Source organism: Chinchilla lanigera, unplaced genomic scaffold (assembly GCF_000276665.1).
Source record: "Chinchilla lanigera isolate Chin_1 unplaced genomic scaffold, ChiLan1.0 scaffold00011, whole genome shotgun sequence".
Classification (NCBI taxonomy): domain Eukaryota; kingdom Metazoa; phylum Chordata; class Mammalia; order Rodentia; family Chinchillidae; genus Chinchilla; species Chinchilla lanigera.
The window spans coordinates 6,350,287-6,377,496 of record NW_004955412.1 but is presented as its reverse complement, the minus strand read 5'-3'; the positions used below and the strand labels follow the sequence as shown (position 1 = coordinate 6,377,496).

Below are 27,210 nucleotides of genomic sequence, written 5' to 3'. Positions count from 1 at the left end.
TTGCCGCTGAGCTACATCCTCAGCCCTAAGTTCATTCTTAAACAGGAATATGTACACAACATATAAGCGGATTATTATTATTATCCGGGAATTAAAGAATTTTTCCCTTTATGATTTACTTTTATAACTTTATATTATTAGGCTAATAGCAAATTAATTTGTATTTTCTTTCACATACACCAACTGGAAAGGAAAAATATCTCAGAAAGCTTGAGTGGTCAGAAGAAAACCAATTTGACACTAAAATGTCCATAAATGAAATAATGTATGTCCAACAGATACAGTCACAAGAGCTTTTATAGAAGTCTACAGTGTAAACTGCCCCCCTTTCCTTCTCCCTGGACGCTTTCCACACAGCCTTCCCCACAGGCCCTACGGGCTCTGTACTCTCCGTCCCCCACAGAGTTGCCCAACTAAACAAAATTGTGCAATTTATCACCCACACAACACCACTTCGGAAAGTAAAAGGAAATTATCAGCTACATCCGGTAAAGTGAAAGAACCCATAGCCCAAGAGCGGCACAACGTATGACATCGATGGTCCAGTCTTCCCTGCTCCTCAGAGACATCGGTCATACAAGCTTCTCGCTAACATAAAACCAACTTTCCTCAGAAGGCAAAGTTTAGATAAGGATACAGGTTCTTCCTCACCCAGACAATGATGAACTTCCACAGTTAGCTCAACCTGATTATAAAAATTTCAAGCATCTCTGGAGGAACCGTAAAGAAACACTTTCAAACACAAAAGGCTTTTCTTGGTGTCAGTATCGTTAAGTAACTCCAGGCCTGGAATCTGGGTAAGCTTTTGCTGAGAAGATAACCTCAGAAAGTTTAGTATACTTTCTGGGAAATTTTTATAAACCTTGGAATCAAAAATACATCTTATTTACCTTGTCTGCCACCCTCCCTCAACGCAAACTTCTCAGAAGCTCCAAAAGTATATATTTAGCGATTTAATTTCATATGTATCATACAGTGTGCTGATGAGTCGATGTAATCAACATGTGTTAGCTGATCACACCCTTAATTACAACAACTTATTTTAAAGCTGGCCTGCCTTAGAATGCAGGTAGAATGTTGACCGTGATGGCAAATTCACTTCAACAAATTAACTAACTGCCCTAATAAAACTTTACAATTTTTGTTGTCTCATATGTCATCTCATGGTGTACTTTAGATACTGTACATCAGTATCTAAAAGAAGCATGGTAATATTAAATATAAAGTAAACATAACTGTATTATTAATTTTAAAGGCAATGTCCTCATATTCATTATGCAGAAAACTCAAACCACAAAATTGTTTTCTATTAGTATCAGTAAAAAATATAAATTATTCTGATAAATACATGTTTTCTAAAGGCCTCACCCATAGTTTCTTAGAGAAAAAAATTCTTAACCTAGTATTTTTTTAAATCTACAAAAAAATTTCATTCTTGGATTAAAATAGGAGAAAAGGTGACTCTGAAACCCTGTGGAAGGGATAACAAACATGCTAAAAGTAGTTTACAGTAACACAATGAACTCATTTACATACACATGTAGGGTTCCAGATTATAGTTCCATTGTAAAAAACAATGATGGAAAGTGTTCAAAAAGCAAACTGAAGATCAGCCAAAAGTTATATTAGCTAAGACAAAACAATTTGTTGTCAGCAGCTTCTCTACTAGTAAATCATCAAAGAAATGAGCAACATTGGGCTAGCTGATCAACATGTTGAATAAAATAGTCAATTAATAAAATAAAGTCAATTACCTAGTAATAAACAAAGGCCCAAAACATAAACTTACGATTCAGTTCACACTACCTAGAGAAGCACGCTTAATGTTCATCCCTTCTTTGAGAAATGCACTTAACAGAATAAGGAAATGATACGCAGGCATAAAGAAGGGTCGCAGAGAGAAAAGACAACACTGACATTAAGATTCGTAGGGACTGAGACAGAACACAAGAAATCCACTTTTCAAGGAGGATATATTGTCTTTCAAGTCCTCTATCAGATAGGACAGACATGTTAATGATTAAAATCAAATTTCACTCAAAGACTTGTTTGCATACATGGCTTTCCGTTTGGTTTTTGCATTCATTACCAATAAGGTCATGATGTTTTCAACTTTACAAAAACATACATGGCCATGTGGCAGCACTGGTGAGGCAACGGAAGAAAGATCGCTGTGCGTTTGAGGCCAGCCTGGGCTGTGGAGTGAGTTCAGAACCAGCTTAAACTACATAGCAAGGCCCTGTCGCCCCACCAAAACAAAGAAAAAAAAAGACAAAGAATACAGTACATGAAATTTTCTAAAATACGCATGTAGTCATCTATAACTTATAACTCAAAATTTTCTACAATATACATAGTCAGCTCTTTTTTTTTTTTTTTTTTTTGGTATCAGGAATTAAACTCAGGACCTTGCAATTGCTAGGCAGGCACTTACCCTCTGAGTTATATCCCTGGCTACATAGCGATCTCTAAGTTGTAACTCAAAATTTATGTTCACATTGTATAATTTTGTTTTATACAATATAAAAGTTAAGTTATATATTGAAGGACACATACAACCAAATGGTCCAGGTACATCTAAAATATTACAATAACTGTTAGGAAATTGAATTTAAAATATTTTACAACCAAAAAATGCCACTTCAGTTAATATTTTTATGTTAACATGAAATAAAATATGCACTTACTAGCTGAATCATAAATGAATTTTAATTAGCAAAATATTTTCACTTTTATGTAGCTATGAAAAAAATCTAACCAAAAACCTAAGAATTTAAAGAACAAAGTTTCTGCAGCAAACTTCAATTTCTGGGAGAATTAAATCAATTACCTGTAATATAACAAGAGCATTTTCTATGGAAAGGTCATCTGACGGAAGGCCTTCACTTTTCCAAATTAACTGCTCACTTTCCGTACAAAGAAATCTCCTCAGATCAAATTCTGAAAAGATAAGGATATCAGTAATATGTTACTACAGTGATCTTACAATTGATAAAGAAAAGGGAATTAAACTATTTAAAATATCCGGAAGCAAAAATCCTATGACGACCCCTAATTTGAAACCCAGTTATCCACTTATAGCATTCAAACTCAAGGGTAAAAGTTTTTTAAAATGTTCAGTGAAGCAGAACTCAGTTAAATCTTATTTCTTCTCACTGAATGTTTCACAAACATAGTAATTCTATGAAAGTGAAAAAACTGACAAGAAATTTTAGAATGAAACCTCATCATATGAAATGACTATAAAATTATAATGATCAGCTGCAGTATCAAAAAAAATTGAGTGATCAGTTTCTGATAGTAATTTAGAATATAAGGCTCTCACTCACAAAGCAACTTCCAAAACATGTGAAGCTGCCAAGTTTACAGTAGCTACAGTATCCCAGTAACTTACAGAGAATTTTGCCCATTTAAATAAAGTAAAGTAACATTGGTCAAGGGTGCATTTTTAATAGACTGAAATTTCCAGTTCACGAATAACTAACTTTCAAGACCAGCGGACTTGGTCCATTCTTCCAAACAGGTTTTCCTGAGGCCCTCAGGAGCAGCAGAAAGATAGGTAATAAACGCAGCAGCCAGTTGAGCTCTTTTAGGAAGAGTAGCTAACTCCTCTGTTATCTCTGCGACCTGGAAAGAGGGAGAGGGGTTTATGCGCGTATGTTCTCCGAGGGAAGAAAGTGAGCCATAGGGTCTTGTCCATGGAAAAAGCACCATCCACTGGCTCAGCAGCTCCTTCTGACAGCCAATATGTTAACGGACCAAGACACTGGGCTTTGATGTGATGTTTTTTAAAAGTATGCAGTATTGATATATTTGCAGAAATAAGTATTTTGTCATTAGCGGCTCCTAACGATTATAGTAAAGGCAAAGCCTTCATCCTGACCACAATTAAATGTTGTGCATAGGTATCACTTTGTGAAAGAAAACTAAAAACGCAGTGTGTGAACAAAGGCACAAAAGAAACACAAGGAGACTCATTTGTGAAAACTGTAGTGTAGGGAAAGCAAAAGATGAAACAGAAAGGGCGGTGATATGGAAGTAAACAGCAATAAAGTTGATTAAAGGCCGATTGTGAAAGAGTTTCCGTCCGATTCAAAGAATTTTCTGTTTTCACCCGTCTCGCAAACCACTGACAGGAGAAGCAGACGGTGAGGACACAGTCACCTGGGTTCTGAATTCAGCTGACACATGACAGGGACCGACTCATCAAAGAGTCAGATGAGAGCGAGACAAGCCAGGACCACCCAGAGGAAAAGAGGAAAAGACTGGTGACAAATGTGAAGAATACTTGCAAGTGGGTATAACAAATAAGGAAGAGTCTGAGACAGCACTGTGTTTTTAGTTCTTGAAAACCCAGAGGAAATAAAACACTGGTGAATTAAGAATTAAAGGAGATCTGGAATGAGAAAAAGAAAATAAATTCAGACACATTAGATTTGTGTTCCTGAGAAACAACTAAATGCAAATATCTGAAATGTAACTGGAACATTAATTAAACTCTGCAGTCTAGAAATACAGCACTGGTTACCATCATGGTACAGGTGAGGCTAAGACAAGACAGGATAAGCCCCACTCTTTCAGAGAAAGGAGCTAAACAAGACAATACTTAAGATAATCAACATTATCGGGGCAGCGGATAAGAAAGAAGGAATCTGGCTTAAAAATGGCAGAGGGAGGAAATAAGACTATCAAGGTTGAACTGATAGAACATTTCCAGAAATAAATGGACCTCAGTTTTTTTTTGGTTGTTTTTTTTTTGGTGCCAGGAATTGAACTCAGGACCTTGCCGCTTGCCAGGCAGACGCTTATGCCACTGAGCTATATCCCCGGCCCTGGACCTCAGTTTTGAATCTTTTACTGTCCTGGTAAAGGCAAACTTTAAAAACAAAATCTCTAAGGAGTACCCAATTTCCATTAGATCATTCTCAGCCCTGCCCTTTCCCTCAAAAACATACGTAACTAAAAAGGGAATGAATTGGTTGCTGTCCTAAAATCCACCCATATAAAGATACATTACTTAGGGACTGATTCATTTACTGATCACTTGTACTTAGATCAACTGTCCAGACCAGCTGCAAGGTAAGAGATATTTGTCTCCATTTAAAAACAAATACATTACATCGTAAGTTTTCTCTGTTTTACAGGAACCCTCTCTATGACTTCAATCAAACAAACCTGTGCATTCCATCTCTTGTGTTCTCGATCAAGCTGATTAATTAAGACTTCTGCAGCTTTGATTGTTTCCTGTGCTTTGCTGACTTCAGCTTCAAGTTTGGCAGCCTCTGAAGTCCTGCTCTGAAATCTATGACATTAATGTTTAATTAAAGTTAAAATAAATTTCAGACATATTTAATAAAATTTTCATTGAGTAGTTAAGTATACTTTTATACCTAAATTTAATTAATGATAACGCTGACAATATTTGTGTACATCACTCATTAAACACACAAATATACCAACACATAAAGTGTGTCATTCTCTACCTCAAAAAGTTGAATAGGGCCTCCATGTGCTACTACATTATGTACAAATTTCTCAATATGGCAATCAAGGCTCTATTTTAAGACTGATCCATTCTATCTCTCTAGTTTCATTCTTTTTATTAGAGTCCTGCAGAAGTATATGTCAACATCTGAAAATGTTTATATTATCTGAAATTATGCTATCCTTCACCTTCTGTTAGTTCCTGGATATTCCATTTACTAGAATCTCTCCCAACCATTCTCATCCATACTTACCTCACAGCCAAATCCTCTCCAACATCTACCTACTAAAAATATAAATAAAATGTCACAACTCACTCTAATATCCAGTCCATCAAATATGATCATTTCTATATGGCCTGTTGAGCTCCTATCTCTATATTTAAATTACCTTCCTTCAAAATGTTTGTACAATTTTATTATTTTATTAAATAAAATGGTAATATTCTCCATGATACATAAAGTGCCTACAAATACATAAGTGCCTACAATATGCCCATGATTGTACCAAATCTTTTTTTTAAAAAAGCATCTCAATTAATCCTTATAACAAAAGTTCAAAATGAGTTTTATATTTCTTATATTACAGATATGGAAAATTATACTACAGAGATTTTGGTAGAAGGTCTCACCAATCATTAGTGCAGGAGCTAAAATTCACATACAGGCATTACATTTTATGCACTTTATAGTGTATTTCATCACCTCTCTATCCTTTTCTTTTCTACCTTAGACATAAGATTCTAGAACTCAGAAATCCAATATAGTAGCCCAGTTACATGTGTCTATTTAAGAATAGGGCCAGGGATACAGCTCAGCAGTACAGCGCCTGCCTGGCAAGCATGAGGTCCTGAGTTTGATTCCCAGTACTCCAAATTAATTAATTAATTAAGAGAAAATAAAATTAAAAATTCCCCAGTCACAATACACAAGTTACAAGTACCGAGTAGCCATTTATAAGTGTTTGCTACACTAACGGACAGCACATGGAGAATATTCCCATCCTTTCACCAAGTTCTACTGCATGGTGCTGCTCTTCAGAACTGGAAAGCTACACCACTGCTCACCAAAAAAACTCATACTACTCTTGTGCATGATTCTATAATAAGTTCATACACCAATTCTGAGATTACAACTTGTATTTAAAAATGTCAAAAATCTTAATTTTGTAAAATTAGAATTAAAACGGAGAGATCATGCTTACTTTTCAGTTCCCTTTCCCTGTCGGAAGTAAACAAGATTGCCACTCAAAGCCTAAAGCCAGCTAAATCTTAGTTAAGGAGCACGGTAAGTACCAGCACAGTGACCAGCATTACTCATTCTTTATAACGACATGGAACGGAAAATGCCACTCCATTATGCGTAGAAGGTAATTCCAAAGGTTTTTGTACAATCATTTCAAAACATTGTAAACTACTGTAGTAATTTTTCTAACTACTACACACAGTGTAGTTAAGAAGAGGGACTTTATGGAGCTAGACAAATCTAGAGTTTAATGCCGGCTTAGTCATTTACCAGCTGCTAAACTTTAGAGAAAATAAACTCTGTGTTGTAAACATTCCTAATATGCAAAATAGAACAACACATCTGACGCAGAAAGTGAACCAACAAATAAAATTGAAACATGGGGACCGCACACTAATGGGTCAATAAATATTTGAAAATTAGCTAAATATTAAGCATTACCTACAAGCATATAACATAAAACATAATATATTTATTTCCTTTATACTCATCCGATAAAATCTAAATCTGATAAAAGCATATAACATAAAACATAATATATTTATTTCCTTTATACTCATCCGATAAAATCTAAATCTGGGGCTGGGGATTTAGCTCAGCGGCAAAAGCGCCTGCCTGGCAAGCACAAGGTCGTGAGTTCGGTTCCCGGTACCGGAGAAAAAACAAAACAAAAAAAAAAAACTAAATCTGATAAAAATGATAAAAATCTAAATCTGATAAAATCTGATAAAAATGTTGCGATTTCTTTCCTATACTTCTAACATAAAAACTGTTCAGGAATATTAAAAATACTAGAGTTACAGGATTAGGGTCTTTGCTTTCATTAGGTTTGCTTTTTTCCTTATAAATATTTCTCTATAGATGAAAACATACATATATACACATACATATATGTGTGTATCTATATACTTAAATGTATATATGTATATATGTGTGTATATTCATAGATGAATGTTTACAGAAAAAAGACACACACACATATATGAATGAAAGAGAAACTGAAATTAGAGGGAAAGAAAATCATACTGTTAATCTGATAAATTTCCTTCTTGATACAATAATTCTCTCCTCCATAACACAAAGGAAATATATCACTTCAAAAAAATTTGTAGGGCCAGGGATATAGCTCAGGGGCACAGCGCCTGCCTGGCAAGTGCCAAGTTCGATACCTGGTACCGCAAAAAAAAAGAAAGAAAAAAGAAAAATTTGTAGCTCATGGAAATGTCTCATAAAACTGAAACAAATCATAACATATATATTACATTTAATTACATTTAATCTCATATTCTTCAGCTTTTCAACTTTTCATAATTTCATAGAAAATGTTTCCACACTAATAACAATTCCCCTAGCAATGTATTTATCCTATAATAAACAGTTATCACAGGGACCCGAAGGTATATGAAAGACTGTAATACTAATCACCTTCATAAGTTATTCTTGAACTTGAGTATATTTGCATGAAAAAAAATTTTCAGCACTGTGCAGCAAAACAATTTAAAAGTAGAGAAATTTTTCAAAATCAAATATGCCCTTGGGAAGATTACAGAATAAATGGCAACAGCATCACCTAATATAAAAGGAGTCCACAATAACATGTTAAAATCAAAATCAAAAGAAAGTAGAAACTCAAATATTATCTCTCCCAGCATTAACTCATCGTATTCAACTCCTCTTGCTCAGTTTTCTCACTGGCCTTTGGGAATGTATGTACCAACGGCCTACAGGTGGAGAAAAAAGATTTCTATTCTTACCAAAAACTTTATTTACAAAGTAGTACTTTCTATATGATTCTATATGCTTCCAAAATTTAGAATGATATATCACAAAAAGTAAAATAGTAATTACAACTAAGATTTTCACAATTAATCAGTTGGGGTATATGTTTCAAATATCAAAGTTACATTTCAAATTTAACTTACTTCTCTTTAAGTTCAGAAACCTTTTGACCAACAGAATTAAGAAGCTCTTCAAGTTTCCTTTTTCTATCTTCCGTTTTCTTCAAATTCCTAAGACATAATTTAGTGTTATAAAAGTCGTTCTATTTTTAAAAATATAATCTTGCACTAAATACATGACAATGACATCACTACTAGTGGTTCAAAACTGTAACACTTTTGCTTCAGATGTAATTTGAGAATCAATGTCAAAATTAAGTGCGTCCTTTGACCGAACCACGACACTTCTAGGAATCCACGTTTTTAAAAATTTGTGCATGTAGACTTCTGGATAAAAATGGCAGTCTAGACATATTCACTTATTCTCTTACACTCTTTCCTTTCCAAAACCCTGCCGAACCAAGGACATGAAAGGCATGCGAGGACAAAAGATAAACATATACCAAAGTAAACATTTCAATAAAATTTTGAAAAGTAATAACCAACATACCAGAACACAAAAAGCCAAAAGCCAAATGCCCCTGCAGGAAAAGGTGCTAAAAGCATTCTGAAATGCTCAGAAAACGTAAACAGGTATCTCTGAAGGTAACAATAAAGTCAAAGACAAAGACCTGTTTAACAGTTGAGATTACAAAGTGTTTGACTCCAAACGCCCTGCCCCATTGGAATCAGACTTTGCTCTTAGGCCAACCCAGAATGCAGCAGGCGCACCTTACTCCCCACCCAACTCCACCCACCTCTGCCACATCCTACACAGAAGATACGGGGATTCTTTTAGAGCAAACGGATGATGCCCCTCTCTAAAACATACCCCAAAATACAGAAGGGTTGCCATCAAATGACCAGGCTTTACTTGGCCAACTGCATCGAAGTTCAACAGCCAATGGGCCTAAACCTCACACGGAGAGCTTCCAGTCAGACTTCCAGTACTTCATAATTAATGCCCACCAGCCGAAACTCAGAATGTCACGAAAGCATGGACAGAAATACACAATGAATTATTAAAGCCAGGAGCAAAAATATAGTGTTTGAATCCCATAATATTCTGAGAGAGACGAAGAAGATATTTCATATGAGAAGTAAGATGAATTTAGTTTGCTTAAAAAGAAACAAAATCCAAAGAAAACAGAACTTTGGAAAACAGAACTTTAACAAAAATAGAATAATACAGTGGTAGGAAGATACAGTTGCAAATTTAAGACAGACAACATGGAAAATAGGTCCGCTGTGTGCATTACTGGCTGTTACTGCCCTGCACACGGGAAACATTTCTTCCCAGAAGGGATGGCTTTTTCTATCTTGCACAAGCTAGCAGAACCCTGAAATTATTGGAGCAGATATAAAAACATTTTAGAAGATTGGTCCAAGTATTCTAACAAAAGATTAATATGAATGTATGAAAAAAATGAAGCCAATCCTTCCATCTGCCTACCCGGAGCCAAGATCTCACTCCAGGGTACCGACAGAGCCTCAGATTTGCTCCAGTGCGCCCACCCCTCGGGCAGTCTGGGTACACACTGATCCACCTGATCACGACAGATAGAAGAAAATGAAGGCGGGAGAAGTCTTGGAAAGATTTCGTTGTTCTTAAAAAGATGCACTTCCTTTTAAAAATGCTTCGCAAGAAAGAAACAATCTTTGTTTCAACCCTGTATCATCTTGTCTGAAAAGAACTTTAGCAACCACCTGTGTCCAAAGGGACTGTTAACTTGCAAATAAATTGAGAATGTCAAAACAGGAGGAAGAACTTATGTCCTTGATATTATTATGGGTGGATATTATTAACCACCCTGGAAACAACCCGTTGTGGGACTCGCTATTTATAATAATGCTTAATTTTTTAAAGCCATTTTGAGGGGTGATTTTACTAAACCATAGCCAAAAGTACCCCAAATGATACAGAAGTAGAGAAAGAAAACGTCCAAGGAATAATGTAATGAACTATCCCAGAACTGGCACATAAATTTCTCAACTATAGTATTAGATATGCAAGATCTCAAAATATTGTCCATCCCTTACTCTTTCTTAGGAAGCTGCTGTGGAGGATGTACTCCAGAATAACAGGAACTAATCTAAGAAAAATAAGAATTCAGAATAAAAGCATACGATACAGGAAAGAGGAGAAGGTGTTCTTCAGAACAATGGCGAAGAGAAGTCTCTGGATAACAACTGTAGGCGGTAGGCCCAAGGAAGAACTGATCCAGATCAGAAGAGAATGACGAAAGAACTAATTCATGTCAGCCCAGGAGGACGAAGGCTCTAAGACAAATAAAAATGACAGAACTCTCTACCCAAATGTACCTGAAGGGTCTTCAGAGAAAGGGCAAAAACTGCACACTCAAGAACATAACCTCTTTCGTAGATTTTTTTGGGTTTTGCTTTTTTTTTTCTTTTGTGGTACTAGGGATTGAACCCAGGGGCGCTCTGTCGTTGAGCTATGTCCCTGGCCCTTGTTTTTATTTTATTTTGAGACAGGTCTTGCTAAGCTGCCCAGGCTGGGCTTAAATTTTCCATCCTCCTGCCTTAGCTCCTGAGCAGCTGATCACAGGCTTGAACTGCCTACCACACCCCACAGAACTGGATCTTCTTAAATTGTTTTTAATTTTTATTAGTACATGTTCGCAATAGATAATGATTACACTCCTCGTGGGGAGAGACACATACTACATCTTCATCCTTTTTCATCCTCTTCACTGCCCCTTTCTTTCCTCTCTCTCTAGCTTGCTCTACTTCCCTTTTTCACAGAAAATCTCTCCTTGTTTTGTACTATCTTTTATTTTGCTTTTAGTTTACTCACATTTTGGGTTTCTCATATAAGAGAAATCATATGATAGTTAAGCCTATGAGTCTGATTTATTTCACTTAACATTATGGTCTCAAGGTGCACCCATTTTCCTACAAATAACTCAAGTTTACCCTTCTTTACGACAGAGCAGTACTCCACTGTGTTTAAATACCACATTTTCTTTAACCGTTCATCTGCTGACGGCCCTGGAGGCTGCACCAAGATTTAGCTGTTGTGAGTTGTATTTCAAAGCTACAGTGATAAAAAAAGCTTGTACTAACAAACCGGATCTTTAACTTCAATAGCAAATGATATATCTTCCTGCCTACCCAGACACCATTTTGGAAAATATACCCTAAACACTTCTAAAACCTGATGGTAACAATAAATATAAAAGCCTTAAATTCCAAAACCTTCTTTTTGTGTTTTACTATTTTTCCTTATAAAACTTTGTCTTTACCAACTTACCCTTCCGACAACGTAATTATAGAGGAATAAATAAACCAGCCGTGTCACTCATCTCCTGGTCATTCCTTTCATTCTTGCATATGTTTAATTTTTAATTTATAACAATTTAAGTTTTAATAGTGGCAGTTATCTTTTAAATAGAGAAAAGAAATACTGTACGGTGCTAATAATACAACAAACTCATCATACTGATAAAAAATAAGTATTAGAGCTGTTTATGTTTTGTATTTCACTTACGATTCTAATCCCGCCTGTTCAGTTTCCAAAGGCTGAATTCGTTCCAAGACATGGGAGTACTGCACATTGGCTTTAACCCAGGCAGCCAGAGGTGCAGCTGCGGTACTGGCACGCTTTGCATTCTACAAATTTCAAAAGAAATTACTCCCGACTTAATTTCAAAGAAGGGCAAAGTTAAATACACTTCATTTGGGCATTTACTAGAGAACATAATGCAAATAATAAACTTTTTAGTTGATAACTAAAATAAAAATATGGTGAACTACTATTCTGATCAAGAGAAACATACATGAACTCTTACTTTTAGCTTAAAAATGAATCTTTGGAACCACACAGCATTTTTAGCATAGAGATGCTTTACCACAATGATTCCATTACTCCCAGTTATCATGAATACTGCCGCCCATGACAATGTCCAAGAAGCAATTCTTTCTTTTCTGTACATGCAACACAGTTTTACTAGGTAAGAGCAACTATGAAATCACTGTTATTGGTTTCAAAGACAACATATAAAACACTGAATAAATGTTCTAAAAATACCAAAATCATGGAATTTAAAATGGTATACTAAAATTTGATACAACTATCTCAACACCGATATTTGCATATCTGTTATTTTATGACAAGTACCCAAGAAAAAAAAGTTGGATGTTTAAAAAATGATTACTTAGGGATTTAACATTGACAGAAGATCCTAAAATTCAAAAATAACACAATAATAAAACACCTTCTGCTACCTGGATTCTAGTTTACCTCATTCTGCTACTGAATGTTTTCCAACTATAAAACCTAAAGGGCTTTTTGTAACTTTAAGTGATTTTTAATAACTGATAAATTGACTAGGCATCAGATACTAACAAGCAGAATATTACATAGTATAGAAAAAGAAATTTATGGTATAACTGCTAAAAATTACCTTTGGATCAAAAGAGCCTTTATTTTTAAAAAGAAGTTGTTCAACACTCTCTCTTATTTCCTTTGGAATATTTCGTGCATCAAAGGTTGCGATGTCTTCTCTCACACCTCTTTTAGCAAGGAAACTAAAAATAAAACATAGTAATTCAAAGGAGGGCAAATAAAAATTAATATTTTTTGAAAAAAATCGATTTAACAAATTGATGTAATACTTTTAATATAACTACATTAATTAACAAAAAAAGAGTAGAAAAATTTAAGTTTCTAATAGCTATCCTTTTTATAGACAAGAAAGAAAACTGTAGAAAGACACAACAATCTAATCCAATAGCATTCTGCGAATATAGAACAAGTGAGATGTTAGAACCGGCGCTGTTTCACGCCCATCCTCACTTGTGAACCGCTGTGTACTCACATGGTCTCGGATATGAGGGAACACTCTGACTCTTTTCTAAGGTGTTTAAAGTATTTCCTCACCCTAAGTCTCCTCTCCTGTCAGCAGATCTTTTAAGAATTTCTTTACTATCAACCTAAATCCCAACATAGAACTTAACATCACCACAGAGCGTAACCCAACAGCACGATGAGAAGCCTGCAGCCGACGTCTCTGTTCGCTGACGTGCATGGTTTTTTAGTTTACATTCTCCTGTTATTCATGGCTTGCTCATTTCTCTCTCTCTGTCTCTCTCCACCTCTATCTGTCCCCTCTTTTCCTCCTTCCCCCTCCCTCCTTGCTCTCCGCATCTCTTTCCTTCCTTCCCCTTTCTTCCCAGTTCACCTTCAAAAGCACAAGACTGTAGGGAGAGTAGTGACTATATTTTAACAGTAAAAGCAGCATATTCTTACTATGAAAAAAGCAGATGAATTATGAAATTGAATGAGACATTCTGAAAGATTCTAAGGCATTCCTTCCCTCCTTTGACACGCTTAACAATCACTTAGGAAAACAATGACACGTATCTTCACACATGATTATGAAGAATACCTTGACATTTCAGGGCAACATGTGTAACTATGTACTTAGATAGGGGTCAGTTGGAGAAATACCAATAAGACAAATATTGAAAACTATAAAAGAGGGTGTGATTTTGCTGAGGAAACATTCTTCACAAATTCAAAAACTTACCTTTTCATGCTCACCCAGGAAGTATCAAAAATGCCCATCAACCTTAAGACTCCCTCCAGAATGTCTCGGATCACGTCGGGCGGCATGCGCAGGGAGCGGATCTCCGAGAGAGACTCTGGCTTAATGTTTCCAACTGCAAGTTTAGCTTCACTAACTAGAGGCTGAAACAGAAAAAGGTCACTTCACTTTCAAGCTATGTGGTTTTAAAAATCAGCAACTATAAATAACCTAATAGTGTCATTTTATTCAAATAACTGTACTCAGTAATATTCTGTCTTCAAATATCAAAACGCTCAGACTGAGCAAGCAAGCCTTCCTGAGACTAAAACTGCAACACAAGAATCTAATTTGTCTTGAGATCATTTGCACTTTTTTTTCTTTCTTGGAGACAGGGTCTCGGTTTGGAGTTCCAGCTGGCCTCGAACTCCTGGTGATTCTGCCTCAGCCTCCCAAGTGCTGGGATTACAGACGGGTGCCCCCACGCCTGGCTCAATGTGCCGCCCTTAAGAGGTCTTTACATTCTACCACTAGAAGGAAATTTCAGAGAAGTCTGAAAAAAAAGGCTTAATGGTTTGTCTTTATTTATCTAGAATACATTTCTCCCTCTCCAATCAAATAACAAGGATCACAGAAAACAGTATTTTCAATTACCATCAGTTAATTAACTTTCTTTCCCAGCAGGTTTTCTTTCTTGCTTTTCTCTTTATATGTAATATTCTGGTTGAAACTCACCTTTTGATAATACTGTAAGGAAGTAACTTGAGCTACAAATAATGCTTAACCTCCTATATTGAACTGGGAGTCAAAACAATAAATGGATCTTAGTATGTGTTTTTTCAACTTACCTGTACTTCTTTTAACTCATCATCAATTTTATTTTTTCTTTCTTCAATTTTATCAACTTCTTCTGCTATTTTATGCTTCAATCTTTCAAGTTCTGTCTTTTGCTCACTAGCATCCTATAGGAATATTTAAGTGGAATTTTAACAATTTTCATTCATTTACTATTTAAAAGAATCATACCAAAAATATGTTAAAGTAACACTTTCTATTAAAATTTTTCTATATAAATTTTGAACCTATGACAGAAGAGCTTTTAAAGTACTGTACTAGAAACCAATGATACATTTTACTCTACTTAATCAGAAAGGATTTTATGCTTTTGTTTTAATTTTGTCCACTTATCAAAGCAAAATGCTATAAAAAATTTAGACAAGTCAAAAATGTATACTTCTTTAAATGATTATAATAACATACATATGTCTTGAATCCATAAATAATAAAATTTATTATTCAAATATAATAAAGACTAAAACTTTTACAGACTACTTGATATTAGAAGTCTGTTTCTATACTTTGACTCTAAATATAAATTAACTGACATCATGACACATTAATTATGTGTTGACAAATATCTAGGAAAAATGAGTGAAGAGTCAAAGAACACTGAAGTATTTATTAACATCATATGACCCCTTTACTCCTGAGTGAAAGGTCAAATGTTAGATCCCACATATATGAAAATATTTGAATGGTACAAATGTATTTTTTGTTTATTTATGCTAATTGAAACCTTCAACCAGGTGGTCATCTCTCAGGGAATTTACAGTCCTACTAACAAAGATATTGATATGCTAGATCTGCATGCAGTCCAGGCACATAAAGGTTTAAACCTGATGCTTCCAATCTGCCTCTAAAGTCAATCACTGATCTAACAAACTCTTCCTTATACCTTATTCTTACCTCAGATGCCTCGCATATCAGCTCACTTGGAGCTCTTCTACATTTCAGCAGCATTTCTACCTGTTCCTCTGTTTCCACTCCTCGAATGAAAAAGTTATCTTCTCCACATCCACATTTCTTTAAGGCCTAGCTCATGTGTCCCTTTCATTACCCTCCTTTTCCAAATAGAAGTTATATGCATTTTGAGTTTTCAATAGCATTTACTCTGTATTTTTCTTTTGCAACAAACAAAATTACAAGCTTTAGAGGTTGCAGTTTGGTATTCAGGCTGTTTTTCCAGGCAGTATTTTTGAGAAAATACCTAACAGACATATCTGATATTTATAATTAAGCAAAATTATTAACTTATGAGATGTACAGTTACACTTTTTCTGGGTCTCTGCTAGACAATACAATTAGCTATTGTCTTAGGAATACTTCTTCAAACAACTCAGAGAAAACAGTAGCACAGTCTGACACTGTACTGGGTATACGGAGTACTGAATATTCTCCCTTTATGAACACACAACTGTCAAGCATTGCAGTCTTTCATGGTCACCTTTTTTCATATTTCATATTTCATATTATTTCTTACCTTTTGGAAGGTAAATAATAGATTTTCTTAACAATAAAAATCACTGGCTACTTTAAATATTTATACTAATATGGCCCAAAAAGTCTTAAGAAAAAATGCTAAACTTTTACAGTGTGAAAACTGAATGTACAATTTCTATATTACAGGTCAAATATCCACTTCTCTGATTTCTAACATTGCATTCTAGGTGCTTCTATAATTCCACACAAAGGAAATTAGATAGTACACAGGCTTTTGTGTCTGATTTTTGTACTTTAAGCCTCTGAGATTTGTTACATATTTTTATTCCTCTTAGCCAACAACCTAGAAGTGGAATTCTGGGTTACATGAGAAATTTTTGCTTAACTTTATGAAAAGTGCCGGAATTCAGAGAAGAGGCTACCATTTTGCATTTCCTCTAGCAATTATGAGAGTCCCAAATGTCCAACACGTTTACCACCACTTCATACTAGTTCAACGCTAGCCTGGGTTACACAGACAAGGCCAGCCTAAGCTACACAAGGAGACCCTGTCTCAATAAATAAATAAATAAATAAATAAACAAAAATTAAATAAATGAACAGAAGGGGTTTGGTCTAAAGGAAGAAAAAGATAGATTTGGTAATATTTATATATCGGTGATTGATAATACACCAAGTATGATAATGGACAAAAGTATCCTGAGAGAGCATGTAAACACAAAAGAATACCTAAACAAAGGGAGAACTTGAAATCTCCTTTGAAAATCTTTAATGAAGGAAAAGTAATGGCTAGGGTGGAGAAGTAGCTCAGTGGTAGAGCTCTTCCCTAATATGTATGAGGCCCTGTGTCTGATCCTAGCATCACACACAAAAAAGTTAATCACTAAAAGGGCATATAACTAAAATATTATTAAAATTTTTAATGTAACAATAAAGGATTTATTTTATAAATCTTAAGAATATTAAAAATGGAAATTTTCCAAAAGTGAAGAGAATTTTAAGAAAAAGAAAAAGAAGTAACAACTCTACTGTCAGAACATAAATAAAGGGGCTAAGGATTTAGCTCAGCGGCACAGCATCTGCCTGGCAAGCACAACGTCATAAGTTTGATTCCCGGTACCAGAAAAAAGCCAAAAAAAAAAAAAAAGAACATAAATAACATCAGTTACAGACAGATATGTACCAATTTAAAATATGAAAAGAACTTAGATAAATAAGCATGTGGTCAACTGAGAGGATTAAATTATGATTTTTTTTTTTTTTGGTTTTTTCCAGTACCGGGAATCGAACTCACGACGTCCCGCTTGCCAGGCAGGCGCTGTGCCACTGAGCTAAATCCCCAGCCCCTAAATTATGATTCTTAATAGTGTGAAAAGTCACCATGCTCTTCCACAACAGTTCAAATATACAATACTGTCAATCTGACCCAGTATGGATGGGCAATATTTTTAAAAATCCATATAAATAAACATGTTATTTTTTTATACTGATTGACTAGACATAAATGCTTTTTTTTGTATTTTTGCACTCATTGTAAACATTAAACATTACCTGCATTGATACTGTGATCTCCTGAAGGGCAGCATCTGCTTCGTCTTGCTTAGTTTTAAGTAATATACTTTGTTCTCCTGCTCTTCTGTTCAGTTCATCCACAAGAGCTTTAGCTTCATTTAGTTTGGATACGCCAGCCTACATCAAAAAATATTGATTGACGATATAAAAAGGTAACTCTATAGACACCCAGTAAATGAAGCCTTTTAAGAAAGAATCAAGCAAACATAATCAGGTACCTACAAAACAGAAGCAAGTAGACATAAGGGTTTTTGTTGCTAATTATAATACTTTATTAAACTTTATACCCTTTAAGATGTAATAAAGGACTCAACAGATATTTAACATATAACTGATAGCTTAACCACTGGACTAAACGCTGTTTATTCATTGTGTTGGATGGGAGAGAAAATAGAAAACAAAGAAAAGCTCAGAAAAACTTCTTCAGATTTTAGCCTTATGGAGGGAAAGACTCATTTAGACTCTTAGTGAGGGTCCCTCATTTACAGTGTACATGTCTTGATTTGTTTCCACCTCACGTATGCGTCTGACAGAGTAACCTTCAAAATTGGCTTCATCTCTTTGGGTGGGCATGTTGGTGGCCCTGACCTGCCTATCACAGTACCTTGTCACATTTCCCAGGATTAATCCAAGGAACAGATAGAAAAAAATTCCTTCTCTTATGCAGTATAAGACAGATCTTTGTCACTTAACAAATCAGAAGATTTGGACAAAGAATCCGCATGGTTTGAAAGCGATGTAACAAATATGTACTGAGTACCTAACATAAAAGACAGGTTTCAACTGACGTTCTTCACATATGAATTGCACCTAACATACTCACATATACAACTACGATTAACTCAATTAAGCTAAAACTCAGCAAGTTTAAATAATTTACCCAAAACACCGTCAAGAATTAAATCAGGAAATTAATCCTCCCAAACTGATGTGTAGTTAGCAGTTTAAAATAAAGGAAAGCGAATCATAGAGACAAAGATAAAGATAATTATGTCAATTAGGAGGGATTCCACTTTATTATCCTAACAAAGAGCAGCTAGAACTTCGGGAAGGAAATGCTAACAGTGTCAGAGGCTGGCATTCTAATATCACACATTAGAGCATCATATTTAGAGAAATGTAGGAAAAACTGCTCAGAAGCCATTAAGGGAAGTGACGTGGATACGAGCATTACTTCACAAAATATAATTTTAACCTCAGATATAATAACCAATTATAAATTTATTTTAAGATATATTTTCAATTTTATAACGTCTAAGATTATACCTCTTTTTAAAGAGACAGGATCCCTTTAAATCACTAAATTACCCAGGCTGGGCTCAAACTTGCAGTGCTCATGCCTCAGCTTCCCAGAGTACTGAGATTGCAGACATGCGTCACCATGCCTGACAATTATGTTTTCTAATAACCGTTACAAGGGTTTCTCAATTTCTAAACATGCTTGTGTATGAAAAAAATTCTTAAGAATATGAGCTATCCAAAGCACATAAATACTATCCAGTAAAGGACATAGTAATTATTGAATTTTAAAAATACAAACCACTACAATAATCTACTGGACAGTATAGGTAGGGCAGCAGAATTGTTTGGCAAAGCTTTTAATACGGTACATTATGTACTTATATTAAATATAGACCACTGTTAGCACAACTGTGTGATTTACGTAGTCCTTCTTTCCAATAAATAAAATAAATCAAGATAAAATAATTTAAAAATTAAAATAATAGTGAAGCTATAATCATCCAAGATTACCAATATCGTACCTGCAAATGACTTTGTCTTTTTAATAGTTCATTTTTCTTGCTGCTACTAATGGCAGAATACACCTGTAGAAAGGTCATGTACCGGCTTGGTGTAGCACCATATGCTTTGCAAGACTCGTGGATTAACAAAAATGACTTTAGAAAGTCAGGATCAACTAAAAAAAATAGAAAATAAAAATAACATATGCATGATATATTAAGAATTAGAAAAATAATCTTACATATATTTCATATTAGCTGTTTCCGTTGTAATTACATCTTTGCTTTAAAATTCCTAAGCATTCCTAAGCATCTATTCATAGCTCCTAGCTTCCTTAAGAATTTGCTAATATCTAATTTCACTGATCTTTATCTCTCCACTGTTTACATTTCTCCTGAACACTTTTATTGCTGCAACAAGGATTTATATGTTGTAATAACATAAATTGAGACCACATAACACATGCAATCAAAAAGTGTTCAAATAAGTAAGAGATACCAAACCAAATAATACCTATGCACACCAATCTGATACAAAGGAAAACAAAATTTCCAAAACCAAAAAGTTAAAGTTCACCTTAGACTCACTGTATCTGTAATCAAACGCAGTACTTCTCACTAGCTCAATTTTGTTCTACGACCTGCGCAATGAATGAAATCAACTCCTAATCGAACTCTCCGGGGCACCCCCGACGCTGCCTTTGTACTTGTGTGCCACGGCCACTGCACCACTCGGTCCCGTTTCAATGACCTTCTCATGCCCCCACGCCCTCTTTCCTCTCCACTGTCTGTGCTTGGATTCAGGCCTTCCTCACATCTCTCCTAGATTCCAGCAGTGGACTTGTAAAATGGTCTAACTGTCTCCAGTCTCTCCCTAAACCAGTCTACTTTGCAATAACTGACGAAAAGGGTGGAGCCACAGATTGCTGTTTGTAAAGAAGATTCTCTCTGGTTACATTTCGCCTATTAAAATCCCCCAATGACTTCAGGTCACCTACGCGTCAGGATCCAAACTCAACAAAACGTGGGAGACTCAATACTACCTGACTCTGGCAATCCTTCCCTCTCCACTCAGTATTCCACCATGTACGCACTCTACACGTTAGCCCTTTACGTCATCTACAGCCCCTTAGGAAGGCCTGCACTACTCCAAGCCTTTCCCACGCTACTTGTTCCGACCCCAGGGCCTTTCCCAACCTGCCTGTCTGTGGACTTTCTATTTCCTATATCGTCTGCCAGTTCAAAGTTTCACTCTCAAATCCACTTCATATAAACGTCTACCATCACTTATCTCGCTATGTCAGAGCTTTACGTTTATGTATACGTCCTGTTATTCATAGCCTATGAGCCGACAAGTCATCACTAGTATGCTCAGTATAAAACAAGGTTAAGAAAAATTTGACGATTAGATGGTTAGATACATAAAACAAGCAACGCTATAAAGAAATATAAATAGCACCTTCAAAATTAACTTGAAAATGGAAAAAATAATGAGAATATTACAGTTAAGAAAATATATCTCCACTCAAAGAGCACATAAAACTTTTCTATATTGGAAATAAGTTCTATGACACATCAAAGTGATTAGCTCATATGAAAAACTTAGGCTGCTAGACAGACTCTAACAACATAATTAGGACTTTAATATCACCCAGCAAGAAAAATAATATTTTAATTTCTTAAATTCAAACTACAGATATTCTATCATATTCTATATTAAATGACATACACATTAGTTTAAAAAGAAAGAGGGGTTCAAAAGTTAGTTTGTATAGGAAATTTAACTCCTTATAGTTACCCATTGTAACATTAGAAAAGTGGAAGTTATCGATAAAAATCAGATAAAATCAAGTTCATCAAAATATTACCTGAATCTTTCTTTTCTTCTTTTCTCTTTTTACCGCTAAATTTTTCTTCACCATCTGTTTCACCAAACAACATTTCAGGTATCTACAGCACACAGAACATTTTTTTAAAACTCAAGTCTGGGTTGCGAGTACAGCTCAGTGCAAGAGTGTCTGCCTATCACTCAGGAAGACCTGCGCTTAATCCCCAGCATCATTCAAAAAAAATTAAAACTCAAATCGGTATTAAAAGGTTCAACTGTATCCAATATCAAAGGTTAACAACATTCGAAAACAAAAAAAAAAAGTATCAATTGTACTTTTCTTCTTTCTAGACTAAGAGAAAAAAGCATATTAATTTTTAAAAGACATTATTTGCTAGACCTTTGACATTTAGTAACTGTTGACTGTAAATTAATGGCACAGATGAAAAAGCTCCAATATCTCACTTAAAATTATTTGATGATATGAAATGAAGAGTACTATAATTTGGATTGGATAGAAAATATCATTTAGGGGCTGCTGGGGATTTAGCTCAGCGGCAAAGTGCCTGCCTGGCAAGCGCAAGGTCGTGAGTTTGGTTCCCGGTACCGGAGAAAAACAAACAAACAAAAAAAAAACAAAAAAAGAAAATATCATTTAAGGTCATACAGTTGATAAAAATAAAATGTTTCATTTGACATTGAACAAAATAAGGGCACCGCAGGGGAACAAAGATTCCTAGCTTTTTAAAAGAATAAATAAATATTTCTTTTTAAAAGAAATAAAATTAAATGAAAATAATTTCATAAGTGATAGTCCATAATTTCATAATTGGGTATTCTAAAATTGTTTCCTAGCCATAGCTAAGTTTTTGCCACTATAACAAGCAAATAATGTTTTACAAACAGCTAGCCTATTATTAAAGAAAATATGATTACTTCATAGGAATACTACATGGTAATATACAAAAGAAAACAAGTTTTCTGGAGAAAAATTAATAAAAAATTATAATTAAGCCAAACAACATCCTTTTCATTCACTAACTGCTAATGTTAATAGTAAAAAAATATAAATAATCTAGATAATTAAGAAAAAACAATTCATTAAAGTTTCTCAGACAAAATAAAATTTAACCCAAGAGAACCCTTAACATGCACAGAAGGTGTCATTGTTCTTGAGCCAGAGAATGTTTCTTTCTCCACTACTTTCACTGACAAAAGAGCAGCCTCTGTGAGAATATTTTAAATTGACACTTTTAAGTCGTAAAAATTTGCTTCTTTGGAAACTCACTGCTTTAAAACAACCTATCCTTAACTATTTTACATTAGTAAACTTTCCCTACCAGATTGACCTACACTCCCCTTTGCCTCCATTTTCTCTTCTTTGAAATTAAAATGACACTTTATAAAAAGTTACATAGATAGATTAACTTTATTAATTGACATTCTAATCTATTACATATATTGTTACATCAAACATTGCCTGGATTGTATGAACCCTTTCAAAATAACTTTCGACCACTTCCAGTTGTTTAGTCAATAAAATTAAAAGTAAGTCACAGCACTGAAGAGCTTCCTTCATCAGCCGGCCCGGGTTTGCATCACGTCTCCCACACGCAATGCTCTGCACGCTCCGCGCAGCAGCCGCATGAATTCCCGTCACCCCAGCCTTCCGTACATCATCCAGGCCCTGAGCCAAGGCCTGCAAGGTGAGGCAGGTCCTCCTCTCCCTCATCTTTATTCCAAAACCATCCTCACTGAACTCCCCAAATTAAATTTCCGTATTATCAAACCACAGCAATCATTAACCCTCCTGTTCCACACATTTACCCAAATAATGATTCTTCATTCCTCAAATTACTTTAACTCTTGTCTCACTGTCACTGTCTCCAAAATAATTTCCATCTTTTTTCTCAGTGATATCAATATTCATTAGCGATAATCCTTCCAACAATCCTCATTCCTTAAACTCAATTCCTTCGACTTCTCTCCTCCTGCCTACCACCTCGCAGTCATCCATTCAGACTTAGTTATATCCTGAGATCCATCTCATCATTAATCATAGCTGAAACCCTTTCGTAATGACTTGAACATCCCACTCATCACACTGTCTCCCCAGCTCCCCCTCCCCTTCATGGCATCCATAAGCCCCAGACTCCGCTGAACCACACCGCCACTATTAATTCCACCACCTTTTGACCGGCAGCCACCCTCCTTCTACCCTAACTTACCTACTCACCTTACACTCAACTTACATTCCACGCTAAATCCCAGCAATTACATTTTTACTCCCAGCTCCCTTGCCTTTCACTTGCAGTATCATATTCAAGTAGCAAAACTCCAGGCTTGGACCTGTTCGAGTCACCACTGACTCCAGGTCTGCGCCTAAGAATGCACACAGGTGGCAAAACACACAGCTACGCTGACTGGACTCGAATGAACTTTAGGATCACCCGCCTGGAATGAATTTTGATTCCACCTACCTAGCACACTCTCTCCCCCCAGCCTGATCACTCTTTCACCCTCACGAACAACTATTGTGTATATATATCTTCTTGTATCTCTTCAGGCTTTGAAAACCTCCGTCATCACTTCTCTAAACTGAGAATCTTACTCCTGACCTCACTGAGGAAACAGAAAAGAGTATCCGAACTTTCCCAATGCCGCAGCTTTCCACCTCTGCAGGCCTGTGAACTGTTATCCCGTTATCTTTCTGGGTAACCTTTAAGTCACCCCTTTGTGCCCTAGACCCACGTGCACCCATTAGTCAGTGACAGTGCTGCTCCACCCGTCTTCCCCATCCCTTCTGTCTCACATACATTTGGCTTCCCCACTAATTCCTAATGCCAGAGGAACACGCTATAGTTTGTCTACCTTTTAAAAATCTATCTTTTACTTACTTTCTTCAATTCCTGATCCATTCCTCTTTCCCTGTAAGCAAATGTCTTCCAAAGAGTTATCCAGGTAATTCTTTTTTTTTTCAGCAGCACTGGGGACTGCACCCAGGACCTGAACTGAGTTACATCCCGGCCTTTTCTTTGTGGGGGCTCCTCACTAAGTCACTAAATTCCCCAGGCTGGGCTCAAATTCATGATCCTCCTGCCCCAGCCTCTGAGAGTGCTGGGTTACATGCACCATATAAAAAACCTAAAGTATTAACAAATAAAACAGCAAAATAAAGGTAGGAGACAAAAATACAGACTGGAAATGGGGAAGGGGGCCAAATGCTAGGAGAAATTGCCAGGGAAAGGGGTAAAGGGATAAAAACTGATCAAGACATATTGTATGTGTGTACCCATTCCCCCAAACTACTGTGTACTATAAAACACATGAATGAAATTTTTAAATGTCAAAAGAGAGTTGCCCACATTCACTGTCTCAAATCCACTCTCCCCTCTCCTTTTCTGACACGTACTGCAGTATGGCTTTTTCCACTCCTAACTGCAACTGCCTTACCAAAGTCACTAATGAATTCCACAGCGACTCTCCATCACTTTCCAGCCCTCGCCTGCTTTTTCACATACCGTATTTCACTATTCCTTTCTCCTCTGTGTATGTGCTGCCCAGGTGTTATGGATTGTGTCTGTGTGTCCCCCCCAAAGCCTCATGGGGTCATGGGGCAGGCTTTTAGAGTTTGATTGATTATGGTTGTGAGAGCTGCACCCGCCCTGGGGTGGATAGTTTGCATATGTAAGGGAGAGCAAGAGGCTGCTTGTGGCGATTCCTGGCTTTTGTGCTTGTTGTTTTTGCTGTGTTCTGCCGCCATGAGCTGTAGCCCTCTGCCATGTGCCACTCTGCCTTGTAACCTGCCAAGTATAGACTGAAGCCTCCACAAACTGTAAGCAAAATAAACCTTTGCTTCCTTAATTGTGGGCGTCAGGTATTTTGTCCCAGCAGCGAGAAAAAAGTAACCGAGACACCAAGCAAGCACATCCTTTCTCCTCTGCAACGATGCCTCCCCTCGGCTTCTACAATACTACCCCGCCTTGCTTGTCTTCATATTTCCCTAGCAGCTCCCTCTCGAGTTTCTGATGGGTCCTTCTCTTCATTCTCCCAACTTCTTCATGCTGAAATGCCTCAGTGTTCAGTCTTTGGATTACGGCTCTCTTTGGTGGACACTCACTCTCTTCTTCCCAGTCATCCTCACAGCTTTAAGTGCCAGCATAATCTGACCATTCTGATACGTTTGCTCACTGATACCTGCTCCCAGAAGTCCAGGCCCATACACTCTGAACTTTGTGACTTGGAGGTATGACACCATATTTTACACATCTAAATCTGGAAACCTCATGTTTTCCTCTCAACATGCTCATCTCAGCTGATGGCCATTCCATCCTTCCGGTCACAGAAGTCAAAACATCTAGATGCAGCCTTGACTTCTTTTCACCTATACTTTATCACAATCTGTCCGAAAATCCTGTTGTCCCACTGCAAAACATATCCAGAATCCAAGCACCTACCATCACCTCCCACTGGAGATTTAGCAATCTACTGTTCAAACCATCATCCTTTTCTCTCAGCTGGACTACTGCAGCACTTTTTAACTGCTTCCACCCTTGCCTCCTAATCTACTCTCAACCTTGCAACAAGAGTGATCTCATTAAAACATGAGTCAAAACATTTTTTGCTCAAAAGCCTCAAGGAGTAAGTTCTCAGAAAAAGTTAAAATCCTTATAATGGCTTACAAAACACTGCCCAGTCTCCTATTTCTCTGACCACATCTCCCACTACCCTTCCCATCTCACCCTGCCCCTGGTGAGGGACTTCTTGCCAAGCCTAAAAGTCATCAGACATGCTCTCAGTTCTGACTCTCCACGTAGAAAGCGTTCCCTCTCCTCCCTGTGACAAGATGTAAAACTCCATGAGGGCAGGGTCTGTGGTTTTTTTTCTCCCTACTATCTCTTCAGTATATAGAATGGCGAGAGATATTATACATCCAATAATCATCTCTTACAAGTGAATGCCTCTATTTCTGGCATCTCCTCAAACTAAAATACTTTTATCTACTTAATGAAATCTAACTAAAAGAGTCTCAACTGTAAAGTTTTGTCTATTATCTCAAATTATACGCTTTTCTCTGAATCGTAACAGCTACTCATTTGTATTTCTATCACAAATAGTGAAATGAATGGCTGGGTTTATGAATATCATTGAAGGGACAATGTTGTAAACTATTCTTTATTGAAATAAAACAAAACAAGAGGCTCATAGTTAAACAGTGCTGAATTCACATTTCAAGCTTATTCCCTTCCAAATAAACAGTATGGCAATTATAAATTGAAAAAAAAAATTGTTTAATTTAATTGGAAAATTATTGCTATGATTTTTTAAATTTTTGGGTAATCTATGATAGGATAAAAAAATTAAAGGCACAAAATTTTAAAGTATGATACTTATTTGGTTGGTCCTTAATTAAGAATACAATTCTCAATCTAAAATTATATACTCAACCTATCAATAAGAAAAAAAAGATACCAGATATTTTCAAACAGGAGAGAGATGTTCAGTGCCACAATTAAGGTGACTTTAAAACTAACACCAAAGGGGCTGGGGATTTAGCTCAGTGGCAAAAGCGCCTGCCTGGCAAGTGCAAGGTTGTGAGTTCGGTTCCCGGTACCGGAGAAAAACCAAAAAAAA

At 36.1% G+C, this 27,210-nt stretch overlaps 1 protein-coding gene across 1 annotated transcript in view; it reads right to left on the bottom strand.

Annotated features, from left to right (window-relative positions):
• Positions 1-27,210, bottom strand: part of Dync2h1 (dynein, cytoplasmic 2, heavy chain 1) — a gene marked incomplete in the record, with an annotated part of 251,163 nt that overhangs the window by 141,392 nt on the left and 82,561 nt on the right. The window contains 11 exon segments of the mRNA XM_013511077.1: positions 2,831-2,940; positions 3,486-3,627; positions 5,176-5,302; positions 8,651-8,737; positions 12,117-12,238; positions 13,033-13,156; positions 14,158-14,318; positions 15,003-15,116; positions 17,986-18,123; positions 19,770-19,924; positions 21,617-21,698. Coding sequence (XP_013366531.1) covers positions 2,831-2,940; positions 3,486-3,627; positions 5,176-5,302; positions 8,651-8,737; positions 12,117-12,238; positions 13,033-13,156; positions 14,158-14,318; positions 15,003-15,116; positions 17,986-18,123; positions 19,770-19,924; positions 21,617-21,698 — 1,362 coding nt within the window.